Raw genomic sequence first — 16,452 nt, forward strand, 5'->3', positions numbered from 1 at the left:
TGGATTCTTGATAGGGGGGTACCCAAGGGCAGTACTCCAAAAAGGGCTGTAAGGGGAGACGGATCTATAACAGTGTCATATATATCAGAGAAACATTTAAATATTAATTCCCAGAAACCTGACAGTTTATGACAGCCCCAAAACATATGCAACAGTGTGGCTGGTTCCACTTTACATCTGACACAGGTAGGATCAAAATCAGAGAATATTCTTCCAAGTTTGGCCCCGACCAGTGGATACGGTGAACCACCTTGAATTGAATGAGGCTGTGTCTAGTGCTAAAAGAGGACGAGTGCACCCTGTGCAGCACAGATTCCCAGGCGTCTTCCCCAAGTTCCTCCCCCAAATCCTTTTCCCATCGAGTCTTTAAAGGCACCAAAGAAGGGTTCTGTAAGTCATGAATGATTGCATATACATCTGAAATTGCGCCCCTAGGAAGCTTGTTCAGCTCCAAGATGCTCTCTATAGCTGTATTCACAGGCCTATTGGGAAATCCAGGTGTGTTAGCCCTGACAAAGTTTCTAGTCTGGAGATAGCGGAAAAAGTGGGATTGGGGGAGATTGAACTTTTCCTGCAGCTGAGAGAAAGAGGCAAATGTATCATCAAAGAATAATTGGGCTAGCGAGGACAGGCCTAGTGAGTGCCAAATGCCAAAAGCCCCATCATTCAAAGATGGAGGAAATAAAATGTTCTGATTGATTGGGCCTGATAGAGAAAAGCCTCGGAGGCTAAAGGCTAAACGGAACTGATTCCAAATTTTAAGAGACTGCTTTACAATTGGGTTGACACACCTTTTGCCTAGGGACACTGGGAGAGACGAGCACAGCACAGAGGAAAGTGCTGCAGGTTTACACGATTCAGACTCCATCTGGACCCAGAGTGGTCTAGGGCCAGTAGGATCAGTCTGCAGCCAGTACAGAACGGCTCTGAAATTTGCAGCCCAGTAGTATGTCTGAAAATTTGGTAGAGCTAAACCCCCCCCAATGACCTAGGCTTCTGTAAATGTTTTCTACCAATCCATGGTACCGTTCCATCCCAAATAAAATGCATGAATGTTTGATCCAGTGAAATAAAAAAAGATTTTGGAATAAAAATGGGTAAACATTGAAATAAATATAAAAATTTGGGCAACACATTCATTTTAATGACATTAATCCTTCCGATAAGAGAAAGGGGTAGCGAATTCCAAAAAGTAAAAGATTGAAACAATCTGTCTGCTAGAGCAACAAAGTTTTCCTGAAACAAATTTGAATATTTCCTTGTCACTTTTACTCCCAAGTAAGTGAATTGATCCCGGACAATCCTAAACTGAGAACTTGTAAAAGAGCACTTTAAAGCAGCCTTGTTTACCGGAAAAAGCTCACTCTTGCCTAGATTCAGCTTGTACCCTGAGATTGATCCAAACTTTTTAAGAACAGATAGGGCATGTGGCAATGAGGTATCGGGGTTGGAGATAAACAAAAGGAGGTCGTCCGCATATAGCGAGACTTTCTGCTCCCAGCCCGCCCTGATTATGCCTTGAATGGCATCATTAGAGCGTAGTGCAATGGCGAGAGGCTCGATTGCCAAAGCAAAACAACAAGGGGGAGAGTGGGCAACCCTGTCTGGATCCGCGGTGCAAGGGAAAATAGTCAGAGGACAAGTTATTAGTCCGTACCGAAGCCATGGGGGAAAAATAAAGAATCTTTATCCACGCAATGAATTTGGGGTCAAAGCCAAATCTATAAAGGGCAGCTGTTAGGTAATCCCACTCAACGCGGTCAAACGCTTTTTCGGCATCAAGTGAGACCACCACCTCCGGGTCCTCCGACGCTGGGGAGTACAGTATATTCATAAGGCGCCTAATATTGAAAAATAAATGCCTATTTCTCACAAAGCCAGTCTGGTCAGAGTGTATTACTTGGTGCAGCAAGCCTTCCATACAGATGGCTAAAAGCTTAGCTAGGATTTTGTAATCACAGTTTAAAAGCGAGATTGGGCGATAGGATCCACATTCCAGGGGGTCTTTGTTTTTCTTTAGTAGTAATGAAATTGAAGCCGAGCAGGCCTTTCTAATCGACCTGGCCCGGGTATCCTGGGAGGATACCTCATTCTGTCAGTAGAGGACGCCTGGTTATGTTTTTAAAAGTGCTTTCCTCACCATCTTAAATAAGCATGCCCCATTCAAAAAATGTAGAACCAGGAACAGATTGAGCCTTTGGTTCACTCCAGACCTGACAACCCTTGGCCAGCACAAAAATAACCTGTGGCGTTCTGCATTAGCATCGAATAGTCCCCGCGATATGCAACTTTTCAGGGAAGTTAGAAACAAATATACACAGACAGTTAGGAAAGCAAAGGCTAGCTTTTTCAAACAGAAATTTGCATCCTGTAGCACAAACTCCAAAAAGTTATAGGACACTGTAGAGTCCATGGAGAATAAGAGCACCTCCTCCCAGCTGCCCACTGCACTGAGGCTAGGAAACACTGTCACCACCGATAAATCCGCGATAATTGAGAATTTCAATAAGCATTTTCTACGGCTGGCCATGCTTTCCACCTGGATACCCCTACCCAGATCAAATCGGAAGGCCTGTTGTCCTGACCTCTGGCAGTCTCTATGTGGGTGCCCACAGGGTTCAATTCTTGGGTGGACTCTCTTCTCTGTATACATCAATGATGTCGCTCTTGCTGCTGGTGATTCTCTGATCCACCTCTACGCAGACAACACCATGCTGTATACATCTGGCCCTTCTTTGGACACTGTTAACTAACCTCCAGACAGCTTTAATGCCATACAACTCTCCTTCCGTGGCCTCCAACTGCTCTTAAATGCAAGTAAAACTAAATGCATGATCTTCAACTGATCGTTGCCCGCACCTGCCCAACATCACTACTCAGGACAGTTCTGACTTAGAATATGTGGACAATTACAAATACCTAGGTGTCTGGTTAGACTCTAAACTCTCCTTCCAGACTCACATTAAGCATCTCCAATCCAAAATTAAATCTAGAATCGGCTTACTATTTCACAACAAAGCATCCTTCACTCATGCTCGCAAACATACCCTCGTAAAACTGACTATCCTACCGATCCTTGACTTTGGCAATGTCATTTACAAAATAGCCTCCAAAACTCTACTCAGCAAATTGGATGCAGTCTATCACAGTGCCATCCGTTTTGTCACCAAAGCCCCATATACTACCCACCACTGCGACCTGTATGCTCTCGTTGGCTGGCTTCATGTTCGTCGCCAAACCCACTGGCTCCAAGTCTTTGCTAGGTAAAGCCCCACCTTATCTCAGCTCACTGGTCACCATATCACAACCCACCCGTAGCAAACGCTCCAGCAGGTATATTTCACTGGTCACCCCAAAGCCTATTCCTCCTTTGGCCACCCTTCCTTACAGTTCTCTGCTGCCAATGACTGGTACGAATTTCAAAAATCACTGAAGCTGGTTTCATATCTCCCTCAATAACTTTAAGAATCAGCTTTCAGAGCAGCTCACAGATCACTGCACCTATACATAGCCCATCTGTAAATAGCCCACCTAACTACTTTTTTTGCTCCTTTGCACCCCAGTTTCTCTACTTGCACATTCATCTTCTGCACATCTATCACTCCAGTGTTTAATTGCTCAATTGTAATTACATCGCCACTACGGCATATTTATTGCCTTACCTCCCTAATCTTACCTCATTTGCACACACTGTATATAGATTTTTTCCTATTGTGTTATTGACTGTACGTTTGTTTATTCCATGTGTAACTCTGTGTTGTTTGTGTCGCACTGCTTTGCTTTAACTTGGCCAGTTCGCAGTTGTAAATGAGAACTTGTTCTCAACTGGCCTACCTGGTTCAATAAAAAGGTGAAATAAATAAATAAATATATATATACACACACAAATAAAAATGTATTTTTTAAGTTTGTAAATTATGTCTGAGAGTTGGAGCGTAGGCCTGGCACAAAAAACTGCTTTGCCTATATATAAGTACATGTTAGCGAGTACATTTACTTTTGATACTTAAGTTTATTTAAAACCAAATACTTTTAGACTTTTACTCAAGTAGTTATCTTCTTCAGGCTAGGGTCATCTTTTTCTCAATTTCCACCTAACTGACGTGCCCAAAATAAACTGCCTGTCACTCAGGCCCAGAAGCCATGATGTGCATAAAATTGGTACCAATGGATAAAATAAGGTCTGAGGTTAACACAGGTTTAAGGCTCGTGCATTCTTCGGTTCAGCTGACAGCTAGCCGAACGAGTGTGCATGCATACTTCCTTATTAAAGACCTTCACCTGGAAAACGAGTGGGGAAAAGCAACAATAGTACTGTTTGTCCTTCTTGATACACCGTTCCTCAAAATAGTCAGACTTAATCAAAGATCATTTATGAAATCTGTAATTCAATTCGACGTTTTTGCCGTCGAGATCTTAGTCGCGCAATTTTACATCTAATTAAGATGTTTGATGCAGTTTTTTTTCATAGTATTTCTCAAGTGGAAAAAAATACATGAAAACAACTCGAAGTTGTCATAATTGAATGACAAACATTCAATTGAAGAATCCCTCATGTTGACCAATGACCAACGAAGGGGCGTAGACTTCGACTTGCTTCTAGAAATATGTGCTTTGTTTCCATTAACGTAGCTACACAAAAGCTTCAAAATTCACAAGAGTGATTTCTTAAGCCTTTGTTTACCAGACCTTATTTTCGGCTTTAATCTCATACCCCCATTAAATTCCCTATGGCATTAACTAACGAGCCACGGTGGGCATCCGCGTTATTAGTGCCTACAAAAAGACGCCATTACTATTACTCTCTATTACAGACATTAATAGCGAAGATATTTATAACTCCTCTGCCTGTGGTAATAGCTAGCTAACGTTACTTACTTCGTAAGTCTCTAAAGGACATCGTTTGTTCGTGTTGTGGCACTCAATCACACAAGGAAGTCTTCTGGATCCTGAGAGATTTAAGAAAAATCAGATACGGCCTTATGCTACCAAAGTCAACGATTCAACTGTGGTGGCATCATCACTAACGTTACTTTAGCTAGCCAACTACATTAACACGACAGCCCGTAATGTAACTATTTACATTAACTATACACTTTGAGCAATACACCTAGTTGATATCATATTTGCTGCATAATGTTCACACAATACCTTAGCAAGGAAGTTTAAACACGATATACCTTATCTTGGGTGTTAGATTGGTTAGCTTATTCTATGAGGTATAGCTTGTTAGCTATCTGGCAACAACAAAAAATATGCTTGCCCGTCTCTATGGAATCCAATACTACGGAATCATAGAGGAGACAAACCTGGCGGTTTTAATGGAACGCATTCTCGTAATTTAGCTAAAATAAGTTTGTAGCTGGAAAACTGATAATTTCGTTATTATTATAATAATAAAGTTTATAGTCGACATAGTTTAATTGTCATCACGTCAGCTTTGTATAGCCAAATAGCTTACATAGGTTAATTATATAGTTGGTTGAAATAAAGTCAATTCTATGCTTAGATTATAGGGGTTTTGAATTGACATTGCATGCATTAAAATAATTGGCCTCAATCGCTAGAATATTATATTTCAACCGGGTATCAACTGTCGGTATTGGTGCACTCGTGGTACGTACGCAGTTTTCTGTATGTATAATGCTGCCACTGGACTGCTACAGGTGCACTGCATCTCAGCGCCAGTCTTTCGACAAGAGGCAGCATCTCTACTTGAAGGTACAGTATCTTTATCTACTCTATATATTGTACTCTATTTTATGTACCATGTTTGTTTAGCTATGTATTAAACTGTTCTTACTTTATAGCTGATGTTGTAAAGGTAGGTTACTGAGGGCAAACTTTAATGTGACGTGCATATAATCAATGTTCTTCAATATAAGAACATTGTGGACACTTGTAAAAAAATATATATATAATAATGGATGGTGGACTACAGCAATTAAGAATGGATCTGTTGTTGATTAAATTATATACCGGCATAAATACCCTTCATTGCAATGAAAATATTATCATTCCTTTTTATTTGCGAGGGCAGAAATATACCTATTTGCTTGTGAAAATGTAATGTATTTGCGAGGGCAGAAATATAATAAAATTCTACTGTATATAGAATAAATTATATTTATGTGCATTTGCTCTATTCTGTTTACCTTTTGTTGGTATCACACTTGATGGTATGTACAATTTCACAAAGTTTATGGTATAGTTGCAATCACAATTTGTTTGATTTACTGAAACCTACTGAAATGTAAGACTACTGAACTACAGCAGCACCTGCTTTTTATCAACAAATGATCTCATTGTAAATGTGAACCTGTGCGGACTCCATAGGTGTTCTTTTGCTTTACCTGTTGTAATGCCATTATTAAGGGTTTGAAGTTGTGATTACCGCTTATTATAATCTTTTGAGTTGAAAAACAATATCTTAAAGAAGTTACAGTCATGTGAAATACAGTAGAATAGACCCGAATACAATGTAACTTTATTGTTCATTGGTACTTTGTTTTCTCAGGGTAGGTGTAAAAAGGATTGACACCCCTGTTTTCAATACCTTTTCCATACCCCACCTTGCAAGTATAATGGCAATAAGCCTTTATCTAAAATGTTTTATGAGTTGGAGACAATTCCTCTGTACAGAATCTTTCCAGATCCTTGATAGGTGCTTGGAGTTATTGTCTTGCTAGAATATCCAATGTTTTGGGCCAAAAAAAAATCCTGGTACTGGGTAAAGTTCATGATGTCGTTGACCTTAACAGGGACCCTAGGACCAGTGGAAGCAAAATAGCATCATAATATATTTTCTGCATTCTCATTTCAACATACAAACCCACCACTGGCGTGCGTAGCCAAAGAGCTCTATTTTCTATACCCTCAACGAGGTAGGTAGAAACAGCAAGCATCCAGTTTTCAGGGGCAAAGCAGAGAAGAGGAAAACCAGATGCTTCCAGTTTATTGCGTCCCCACTCAGCTGTTTCTATATTATACTGAACAACAATATAAACGCAACATGTAAAGTGTTGGTCCCGTGTTTCATGAGCTGAAATAAAAGAGCCCAGAAATTGTCCATATGCTCAAAAAGCTTATTTCTTTCAAATGTTGCACAAATTTGTTTACTCCCTGTTAGTGAGCATTTTTTCATTGCCAAGATAATCCATCCACCTGACAGGTGTTGCAAATCAAGAAGCTGATTAAACAGCATGATCATTACACAGGTGCACCTCTGGCACTTTAAAATGTGCATTTTTTTATCACACAACACAATGCCACAGATGTTTTGAGACTGCAGAAAGGTGTGGCTCAGTGTGGCTCAGTGTGGCTCAGTTAGTAAAACATGGCACTTGCAACACCAGGGTTGTGGTTTTGATTCCCAAATGCATGCACTCACTACTGTAAGTCGCTCTGGATAAGAGTGTCTGCTAAATGACTAAAATGTAAATGTAAGCTGTTGCAAGAGAATTTCTCTGCCATAAGCCACCTCCAACGTCATTTTAGATCATTTGGCAGTACATCCAGCCAGCCTCACAACCGCAGACCACATGTAACCACACCAGCCCAGGACCTCCACATTCGGCTTCTTGACTTGCAGGATCGTCTGAGACCAGCCACCCGGACAGCTGATGAAACTGTGGAACAGAAGAATTTCTGCACAAACTGTCAGAAACCGTCTCAGGGAAGCTTATCTGCGTGCTCATCATCCTCACCATGGTCTTGACCTGACTCCAGTTCGGGGTTGGAAGACTTCAGTGGGCAAATGCTCACCTTTGGTCATTGGCACGCTGGAGAAGTGTGCTCTTCACCGATGAATCCCAATTTCAACTGTACCCGGCAGATGGCAGACAATGGCGTGTATGGCGACGTGTGGGCAAGTGATTCGCTGATGTCACAGTTGTGAACAGAGTGCCCCATGACGGCGGTGGGGTTATGTTATGGGCAGGCATAAGCTACGGACAACAAACACTGTGTCGAGATCCTGAGGCCCATTGTTGTGCCATTCATCCGCCGACATCACCTCATGTTTCAGAATGATCAAATCTAATTTTATTGGCCATATACACATATTTAGCAGATGTTATTGCGGGTGTAGCGAAATGCTTGTGTTCTTAGCTCCAACAGTGCAGTATTATCTAACAATTCACAACAATACACACATCTAAAAGTAAAAGAATGGAATTGAGAAATATATAAATATTAGGATGAGCAATGTCGGAGTGGCATTGACTTAAATACAGTAGAATAGAGTACAGTATATACATATGAAATGAGTAAAACAGAATGTAAACATTACTAAAGTGACTAGTGTTCCATTATTAAAGTGACCAGTGATTCCATGTCTATGTATATGTGGCAGCAGCCTCTAAGGTGCAGGGTTGAGTAACCGGGTGGAAGCCGGGCTAGTGATGGCTATTTAACAGTCTGATGGCCTTGAGATTGAAAAACAGCTTCTATCTCTCGGTCCCAGCTTTGATGCATGTGTACTGACCTCACCTTCTGGATGATAGTGGGGTGAACAGGCCGTGGCTCGAGTGGTTGATGTCCTTGATGATTTTCTTTGGCCTTCTTGTGATATTGGGTGCTGTAGGTGTCCTGCAGGGCAGGCAGTGCCTTCTTCACCACATTGCCACCACACCACACTGTTGCGCCTTATTCACCACACCGTCTGTTTGGGTGGACCATTTCAGATAGTCAGTGATGTGTACGCCCAAGGAACTTGAAGTTTTTCAACTTCTCCACTGTGGTCCCGTCGATTTGGATAGGGGCGTGCTCCCTCTGCTGTTTCCTGAAATCCACGATCAGCTCCTTCGTTTTGTTGACATTGAGTGAGAGGTTATTTTCCTGACAACCACTCTGCCAGGGCCCTGACCTCCTCCCTGTAGGCTGTCTCGTCATTGTTCGTAATCAGGCCTACTACTGTTGTGTCGTCTGCAAACTTGATGATTGAGTTGGAGGTGTGCGTGGCCACGCTGTCATTGGTGAACAGGGAGTAGAGGAGGGGGCTGAGCACACACCCTTGTGGGGCCCCTGTGTTGAGGATCAGCGAAGTGGAGGTGTTGTTTCCTACCTTCACCACCTGGGGGCGGCCCATTAGGAAGTCCAGGACCCAGTTGCACAGGGCGGGGTTCAGGCCCAGGGCCATCAAGCTTAATGATGAGCTTGGAGGGTACTATTACTACTGGCTGAACTTTAGTCAATGAACAGCATTCTTACATAGTCCTCTTGTCCAGATGGGTTAGGGCAGTGTGCAGTGCGATGGTGATTGCATCATCTGTGGATCTATTGGGGCGGTATACAAATTGAAGTGGGTCTAGGGTGTCAGGTAAGGTAGAGGTCATATGATCCTCAAAGCACTTCATGAAGTCAGAAGTGAGTGCTACGGGATGATACTCATTTAGTTCAGTTACCTTTGCTTTCTTGGGTGCAGGAACGATGGTGGACATCTTGAAGCAAATGGGAACAGCAGACTGGCATAGGAAGAGATTGAATATGTCAGTAAACACTCCAGCCAGCTGGTCTGCCCATGCTCTGAGGACACGACAAGGGATGCTGTCTGGGCGGTAAGCCTTGCGAGGGTTAACACACTTAAATGCCTTACTCATGTCGGCCACAGAGAATGGGACCCACAGTCCTTGGGAGCGGGCCGCTTCAATGGCACTGTGTAATCATCAAAGCAGGCGAATAAGGTATTTAGGCCTCCAGAGTGGCGCAGCAGTCTAGAGGCGTCACTACAGATCCGGGTTCGAATCCAGGCTGTGTCGCAGCCGGCCGCTACTGGGAGACCCATGAGACTGCACACAATTGGCCCAGCGTTGTCCGGGTTAGGGGAGGGTTTGGCCAGCCGGGATGTTGCGCTTTCAATTTTGCGCAAATGCTGCCATCTATCCACGTTTTTTGGTTTGGGTATATTTTAATAGTCACACTGGGAACAACATCCTCTACACACTTCCTGATTAACTCAGTCACCGTGTCAATGTTATTCTCAGAGGCTGCCCAGAACATATCCCAGTACGCGTGATGAAAACAATTTTGAAGCATTGATTTCCGATTGGTCAGAACAGTCTTAAATAGACCTTAGCACAGGCACAAAAAAATCTGCCTATAGGAAGGGAGGAGCAAAATGGAGAAGTAATCTGATTTGCCGAAGGGAGGTCTGGGGAGGGCCTTGTAGCCATCCTGGAAGGGGGAGTAACATTGGTCAAGTGTTTTTGCCCAGCAAGTACGAGAGGCAATGTGTTGATAGAACTTCGGCAGCGTTTTCCTCAAATTTTCTTTGTTAAAATGCAGGCAATGATCTGTACACAATTCCTGGATTCTGAAAATATCCTTGTTCTTCCTTGGTGTGCATATTCAACAGACAGTCATTTAGCATGTTTGCGATGCTCTGGATCGAATGTATGACAGCGTGTTCCAGTTCCCACCAATATCCAGCAACTTCGCACAGCCATTGAAGAGGAGTGGGACAACATTCCACAGGCCACAATCCAAAGCCTGATCAACTCTATGCAAAGGAGATGTGTTGCGCTACATGTGGCAAATGGTGGTCACACCAGATACTGACTGGTTTTCTGATCCACACCGATACTTTTTTTTAAGGTATCTGTGACAAACCGATGCATATCTGTGTTTCCAGTCATGTGAAATCCATAGATTAGGGCCTAATTAATTAATTTAAATTTACTAATTTCCTTATATGAACTGTAACTCAGTAAAATCTTTGAAATTGTTGCATGTTGTGTTTATAATTTTGTTCTATGTAGGTTACTCTAACACAAGGTTCACAAATATAGTGGCAAGACAAAGTATGTGAACCCTTTGGAACTACCTGGATTTCTGCATAAATTAGTCATACCATTTGATCTGATCTTCATCTTAGTCAAAGCAATAGACAAACACAGTGTGCATAAACTAATAACACACAAATTATTGTATTTTTCTTGTCGATATTGAATACATCATGTAAACATTCACAGTGTAGGTTGGAAAAAGTATGTGAACCCCTAGGCTAATGGCTTCTCCAAAAGCTCATTGGAGTCAGGAGTCAGCTAACCAGGAGTCCAATCAATGAAGATTGGAGATGTTGGTTAGAGCTGCCCTGCCCTGTAAAAAATACTCACAAAATGTGAGTTTGCTGTTCACAAGAAGCATTGCCTGATGTAAACCATGCCTCGAACAAAAGAGATCTCAGAAGACCTAAGATGAATAATTGTTGACTTGCATAAAGCTGGAAAGGGTTACAAAAGTATCTCTGAAAGCATTGATGTTCATCAGTCCATGTTAAGATAAATTGTCTATAAATGGAGAAAGTTCAGCACTGTTGTTACTCTCTCTAGGAGTGGCCGTCCTGCAAAGATGACTGCAAGAGCACAGTGCAGAATTCTCTATGCGGTTAAGAAGAATCCTAGAGTGTCAGCTAAAGACCTACAGAAATCTCTGGAACATGTTAACATCTCTGTTGATGAGTCTACAATATGTAAAACACTAAACAAGAATGGTGTTCATGGGAGGACACCTCGGAAAAACATTGCTGCACGTCTGAAGTTTGCAAAATAGCACCTGGATGTTCCACAGCGCTTCTGGACAAATATTCTGTGGACAGATTAAACTAAAGTTGAGTTGTTTGGAAGGAACACACAACACAATGTGTGGAGGCATATAAGGCACAGCACACAAACATCAAAACTTTATCCCAACTGTAAAGTATGGTGGAAGGAGCGTCATGGTTTGGAACTGCTTTGCTGCCTCAGGGCCTGGACAGCTTGCTATCATCCACAGAAAAATGAATTCCCAAGTTTATCAAGACATTTTGCAGGAGAATGTAAGGCTATCTGTCTGCCAATTGAAGCTCAACAGAATTTGGGTGATGCAACAGGACAGCAACCCAAAACACAGAAGTAAAGCATAAACAGAATGGCTTCAACAGATGAAAATATGCCTTCTGGAGTGACCCAGTTAGAGTCCTGACCTCAACCTGATTTAAAATGCTGTTGCATGACCTGGAGAGCGGTTCACACCAGACATCCTAAGAATATTGCTGAACTGAAACAGTTTTGTAAAGATGAATGATCCAAAATTCCTCCTGGCCATTATGCAGGTCTGATCCGCAAATACAGAAAACGTTTGATTGAGGTTATTGCTGCCAAATGAGGGTCAACCAGTTATTAAATCCAAGGGTTCACATACTTTTCCACCCTGCACTGTGAATGTTTATACTGTGTGTTCAATAAAGACATGAAAACGTGTAATTGTGCGTGTAATTTGTGCGTTATTAGTTTAAGCAGACTGTGTTTGTCCATTGTTGTGACTTAGATGAAGATCAGATCAAATTTTATTACCAATTTATGCAGAAATCCAGGTATTCCAAAGGGTTCACATACTTTTTCCTGCCACTTGTAACTGGAATGGATTCAATGGAATGGTACTAAAGACATCAAACACGTGGTTTCCATGTGGTTGATACCATTCCAGCCATTATTATGAGCCGTCCACCCCTCAGCAGCCTCCACTGCTGTAACATTACCAGGAAATGAGCTCAAAGTTATGTTCATTTAGGAAATCTGTTCCCAAGTATTCCCACGCATAAATATAGAGACATATGTGATCATATCCCAAACGGAATCAAGGTTTGAATTTATTTATTTTTTGTCAAATACTATATCTGTTTCGGATTCTTGCGTCGAATTTGCAGTGTACAAATTATTTATAACTACGTTCCGGCCCCTGGACAGTCCGCTCAAGGAAAAATCGTGTGACTGCTGAATGTAATTGGGGACCCCTGCTCGAACACATACTGCTCAGGGAGCACACAGACATCCACTGTCTTTTGCTATTGTGTCACTCAACAGACCCAAGAGTCTTTCTCTCCATAGGGAACCATTGTTTGAGCTGCCACTGGCAATGACTATGAAATTGGTCCTGCCAAGAAAGTAAAATCACTAAATGTGATCTGCCAATCTCAGCCCACCAGTGTGTGCTAGTCTGGAGCCCGAAGAGGGTTACTGGTGAGGGTAGGTTCCAGGGTCTGCAGGTGTTTGTCTGGCACAGTGATGAGCATTGTTCCACACAGACTAACTGACTGACTGACTGCAGGGGAGGTCCACTGAGGATACTCTTACCAGCAGGAGTGGATATTATGACACCACCCACACAAGTTATGTTGCCACATTCAATTTATCAACAAACTAGCAAACAAATAAGCAAGCAAAACAGTAACCCCCCCCATCACATCGCCACTGTGGTTATGCACACTCTTGTGTTTTGATTGACTAAGAAATACATTAGCTTTCAGACCTCTTGAGGATTACCTGGGTTTTGTCCGACTGACTCCTAATAGGACCGAAAGGCTCTGCCGGAGCTGGTATTGGAGCGGGTCTTTTTTTCTTTCTTTTTCTTTCATGTTGTTGTCTTCACAAATTCCTTATCTACTGTAGCCTTATCCTGTCGTTGCAGGGATTGAGTTGCTATGGTGGCAATTGGAGGTATACAAAGCAATCAACGCAATGCAGGTAAAGAGACGCTGCGAGAGAGGCCAACGTGCGGGCACCCTGACGACACTACGTTGGCGAGTAAATAAACCGCCTTTACCCTCCGCTCTATTGGCTAACATACTGGAGAACAAACTGGACGAGCTCCGTTCGGGACTATCCTATCAACGGGACCTGAAGAACTGTAATAGTCTATGTTTCAGTCGTTGCTGATCATGGATAATATACACAGAGTGTGCAAAACGTTAGGGACAGCTGCTCTTTCCATGAAATAGACTGACCAGGTGAATTCTGGTGAAAGCTACGATCCCTTATTGATGTCATTTCAATCAGTGTAGATGAAGTGGAGGAGACATGTTGAAGAAGGATTTTTAGGCCTCGAGACAACTGAGACATGGATTGTTTATGTGTGCCAATCAGGGGGTGAATGGGCAAGACAAAATATCTAAGTGCCTTTTGAATGGGGTATGGTAGAACTGCAACGCTGCTGCATTCTTTTACAGTCAAAAGTTTCCTGTGTGTATCAAAAATGGTCCCCTACCCAATGGACTTCCAGCCAACTTGACACAAATTTGGGAAGCATTTGAGTCAACATGGGCCAGCATCCCTGTGGAATGCTTTCGACACCTTGTAGAGTCCGTGCCCCGACGAATTGAGGCTGTTCTGAGGGCAAAGGGGGTGCAACTCAATATTAGGAAGGTGTTTCTAATGTTTTGTACACTCATTTTGTACACTCAGTGTACATCAAGATGTTTTTTCTATGCATTGGCAGGACAGAACAGCAGCTTAGGTTAAACTCAAGGGGGGAGGTGTGTGTCTCTTTGTTAAGTACGCCTCAAGGTTCTGCTAGCCTGAGATAGAATAACTCATGATAAGCTGTAGAGCATACTATTTACCAAGAGATTTTTCATCTATATTTTTCATAGCTGTCTATTATAGCTGTCTGTATAGGGATATGAGAAAACAAGAAAATGCTCATCTAGAGGTTGCGTTCCTAGTAGCTGGTGATTTTAATGCAGTGAAACTGAAATCCGTCTTAACTCATTTCTACCAGCATGTCACCTGAGCAACTAGTGGCAAAAAAACTCTAAAACCCTTTTACTCCACACATAAAAATGCATACAAAGCTCTCCCTCACCCTCCATTTAGCAAATCTGACCATAACTCTATCCTCCTGATTCCTGCTTGCAAGCCAAAACTCAAACAGGAAGTACCAGTGATGCGCCCAATATGGAAGTGGTGCGATGAAGCAGATGCTAAGCTGCAGGACTGTTTCACTAGCACAGACTGGAATGTGTAACAATACCCACTGCTGCTGTTCTCTCGGTTTCTTCCCCTCTTACTCCCTCCCAGAATGATGCGCTTTAGTGTGAGAAAAAAAAAAGAATCATATGGTACATCAGTTTGGGATTAAACAAGTGTTTCAAAGGTGTGCAGGGGTCATTATTGCCCTAGGATATAATGTTCTCCTAAGTGGGGTAAGTGGATATCTTGCTCTGTTTGTTTAGAGATTTCCATCTTTGAATGATAGATTGATGAATGGCCATATTTGCAGAGCATATGAAGGAGGATGCCTCATTCCTATTTATAATAAAGTATAATAAGGTTTCTCAAAGTGTGCTAAAAACTATCTGTGATGATTGAAGGCTGACACTGATCCGTTTATGGGTCAGAATATATGCTATGGCCTTTTGAGGGGGGCCTATCATGCCAAATCATGCCAAATAATGACCCCCTGCCGAAGGTGTCCCCCTCCATTACAATGGTATGTGTTAGTTCAACATTATTCATTGTTGTGGCCTAGGACCAGCAATAGGTACATACAGTACCAGTCAAAAGTTTAGACACACCTACTCATTCAAGGGCTTTTCTTTATTTTTACTATTGTCTACATTATAGAATAATAGTGAAGACATCCAAACTATGAAATAACACATATGGAATCATGTAGTAACCAAAAAAGTGTTAAATTAATCCAAATATATTTTATATTTGAGATTCTTCAAAGGTGCCAACCTTTGCCTTGATGACAGCTTTGCACACTCTTGGCATTCTCTCAACCAGCTTCACCTGTAACGCTTTCCCGAGTTCCCACATATGCTGAGCACTTATTGGCTGCTTTCCTTCACTCTGCGGTCCGACTCATCCCATACCATCTCAATTTGGTTGAGGTTGGGTAGTTGTGGAGGCCACGTCATCTGATGCAGCACTCCATCACTCTCCTTCTAGGTCAAATAGCCCTTACACAGCCTGGTCAAGCATTTCGCTACACTCGCATTAACATCTGCTAACCATGTGCATGTGACAAATAAAATTAGATTTGATTTGATTTGGTGGTGTGTTGGGTCATTGTCCTGTTGAAAAACAAATGTTAGTCCCAATAAGTGCAAACTAGATGGGATAGCATATCGCTGCAGAATGCTGTGGTAGCCCTGCTAGTTAAGTGTGCCTTGAATTCTAAATAAATCACAGACAGTTGCTCCAGTAAAACACCATCACACCTCCTCCTCCATGCTTCACGGTGGGAACCACACATGCAGAGATCATCCGTTCACCTACTCTGCGTCTCACAAAGACACAGCGGTTGGAACCAAAAACATGTTGAAACATGTTCTCAAATGCCATTGAAATGGCAGCAGCGGTTTGACAACCAGCATATTCATGAGCATGCAATACGACTTTCCTCACTATGAAATCCTCAACGACCCACTGTGCTGTCAGACTCAGGATGCTTATGAGGCTGATATCGCTGGTCCAAATGTCAGTCGTGATGCTAATAGCAGTGACGCTATTACTGTGTAACTCTGGTAGGGCAACATCTGAAAAATAGCCCACTTGGTAGTGTGTACCGGTGCTCGACCAGTCAGCGAAAGCCAACATCACCCACGACAGAGAACGGTTGATTGTCAAGGGCAATGAATTCCATTATCTTGGCGTTAATGGATTTCGCTTTGAGTTGTCTCCCTGAAAT

At 42.4% G+C, this 16,452-nt stretch overlaps 2 protein-coding genes across 3 annotated transcripts in view; one reads left to right on the forward strand and one right to left on the reverse strand.

Moving 5' to 3' along the window:
- The window catches only part of cluap1 (clusterin associated protein 1), a 35,208-nt gene extending 29,905 nt beyond the window's left edge, over nt 1-5,303 (reverse strand). The window contains exons 1-2 of one of the 2 annotated variants that reach the window (XM_035748325.2): nt 5,181-5,303; nt 4,879-4,949 (exon numbers count right to left, since the gene is read on the reverse strand). In XM_035748325.2, the coding sequence (XP_035604218.1) occupies nt 4,879-4,900 (22 nt within the window). In that variant the 5' untranslated portion in view covers nt 4,901-4,949; nt 5,181-5,303. Of the gene's footprint in view, nt 1-4,878; nt 4,950-5,151 lie in introns of both variants that reach the window. The other variant, XM_052488648.1, reaches the window with a different exon arrangement.
- Nucleotides 5,304-5,407: 104 nt separating this feature from the next.
- LOC118366027 (glucagon receptor-like) overlaps nt 5,408-16,452 on the forward strand; it is a 30,706-nt gene continuing 19,661 nt past the window's right edge. Inside the window, exon 1 of the mRNA XM_035748348.2 lies at nt 5,408-5,721. Within this exon, the coding sequence (XP_035604241.1) occupies nt 5,644-5,721 (78 nt within the window). The 5' untranslated portion in view covers nt 5,408-5,643. The remainder of the gene's footprint in view (nt 5,722-16,452) is intronic.

The sequence above is a fragment of the Oncorhynchus keta genome, chromosome 3 (assembly GCF_023373465.1).
Source record: "Oncorhynchus keta strain PuntledgeMale-10-30-2019 chromosome 3, Oket_V2, whole genome shotgun sequence".
Taxonomy (NCBI): domain Eukaryota; kingdom Metazoa; phylum Chordata; class Actinopteri; order Salmoniformes; family Salmonidae; genus Oncorhynchus; species Oncorhynchus keta.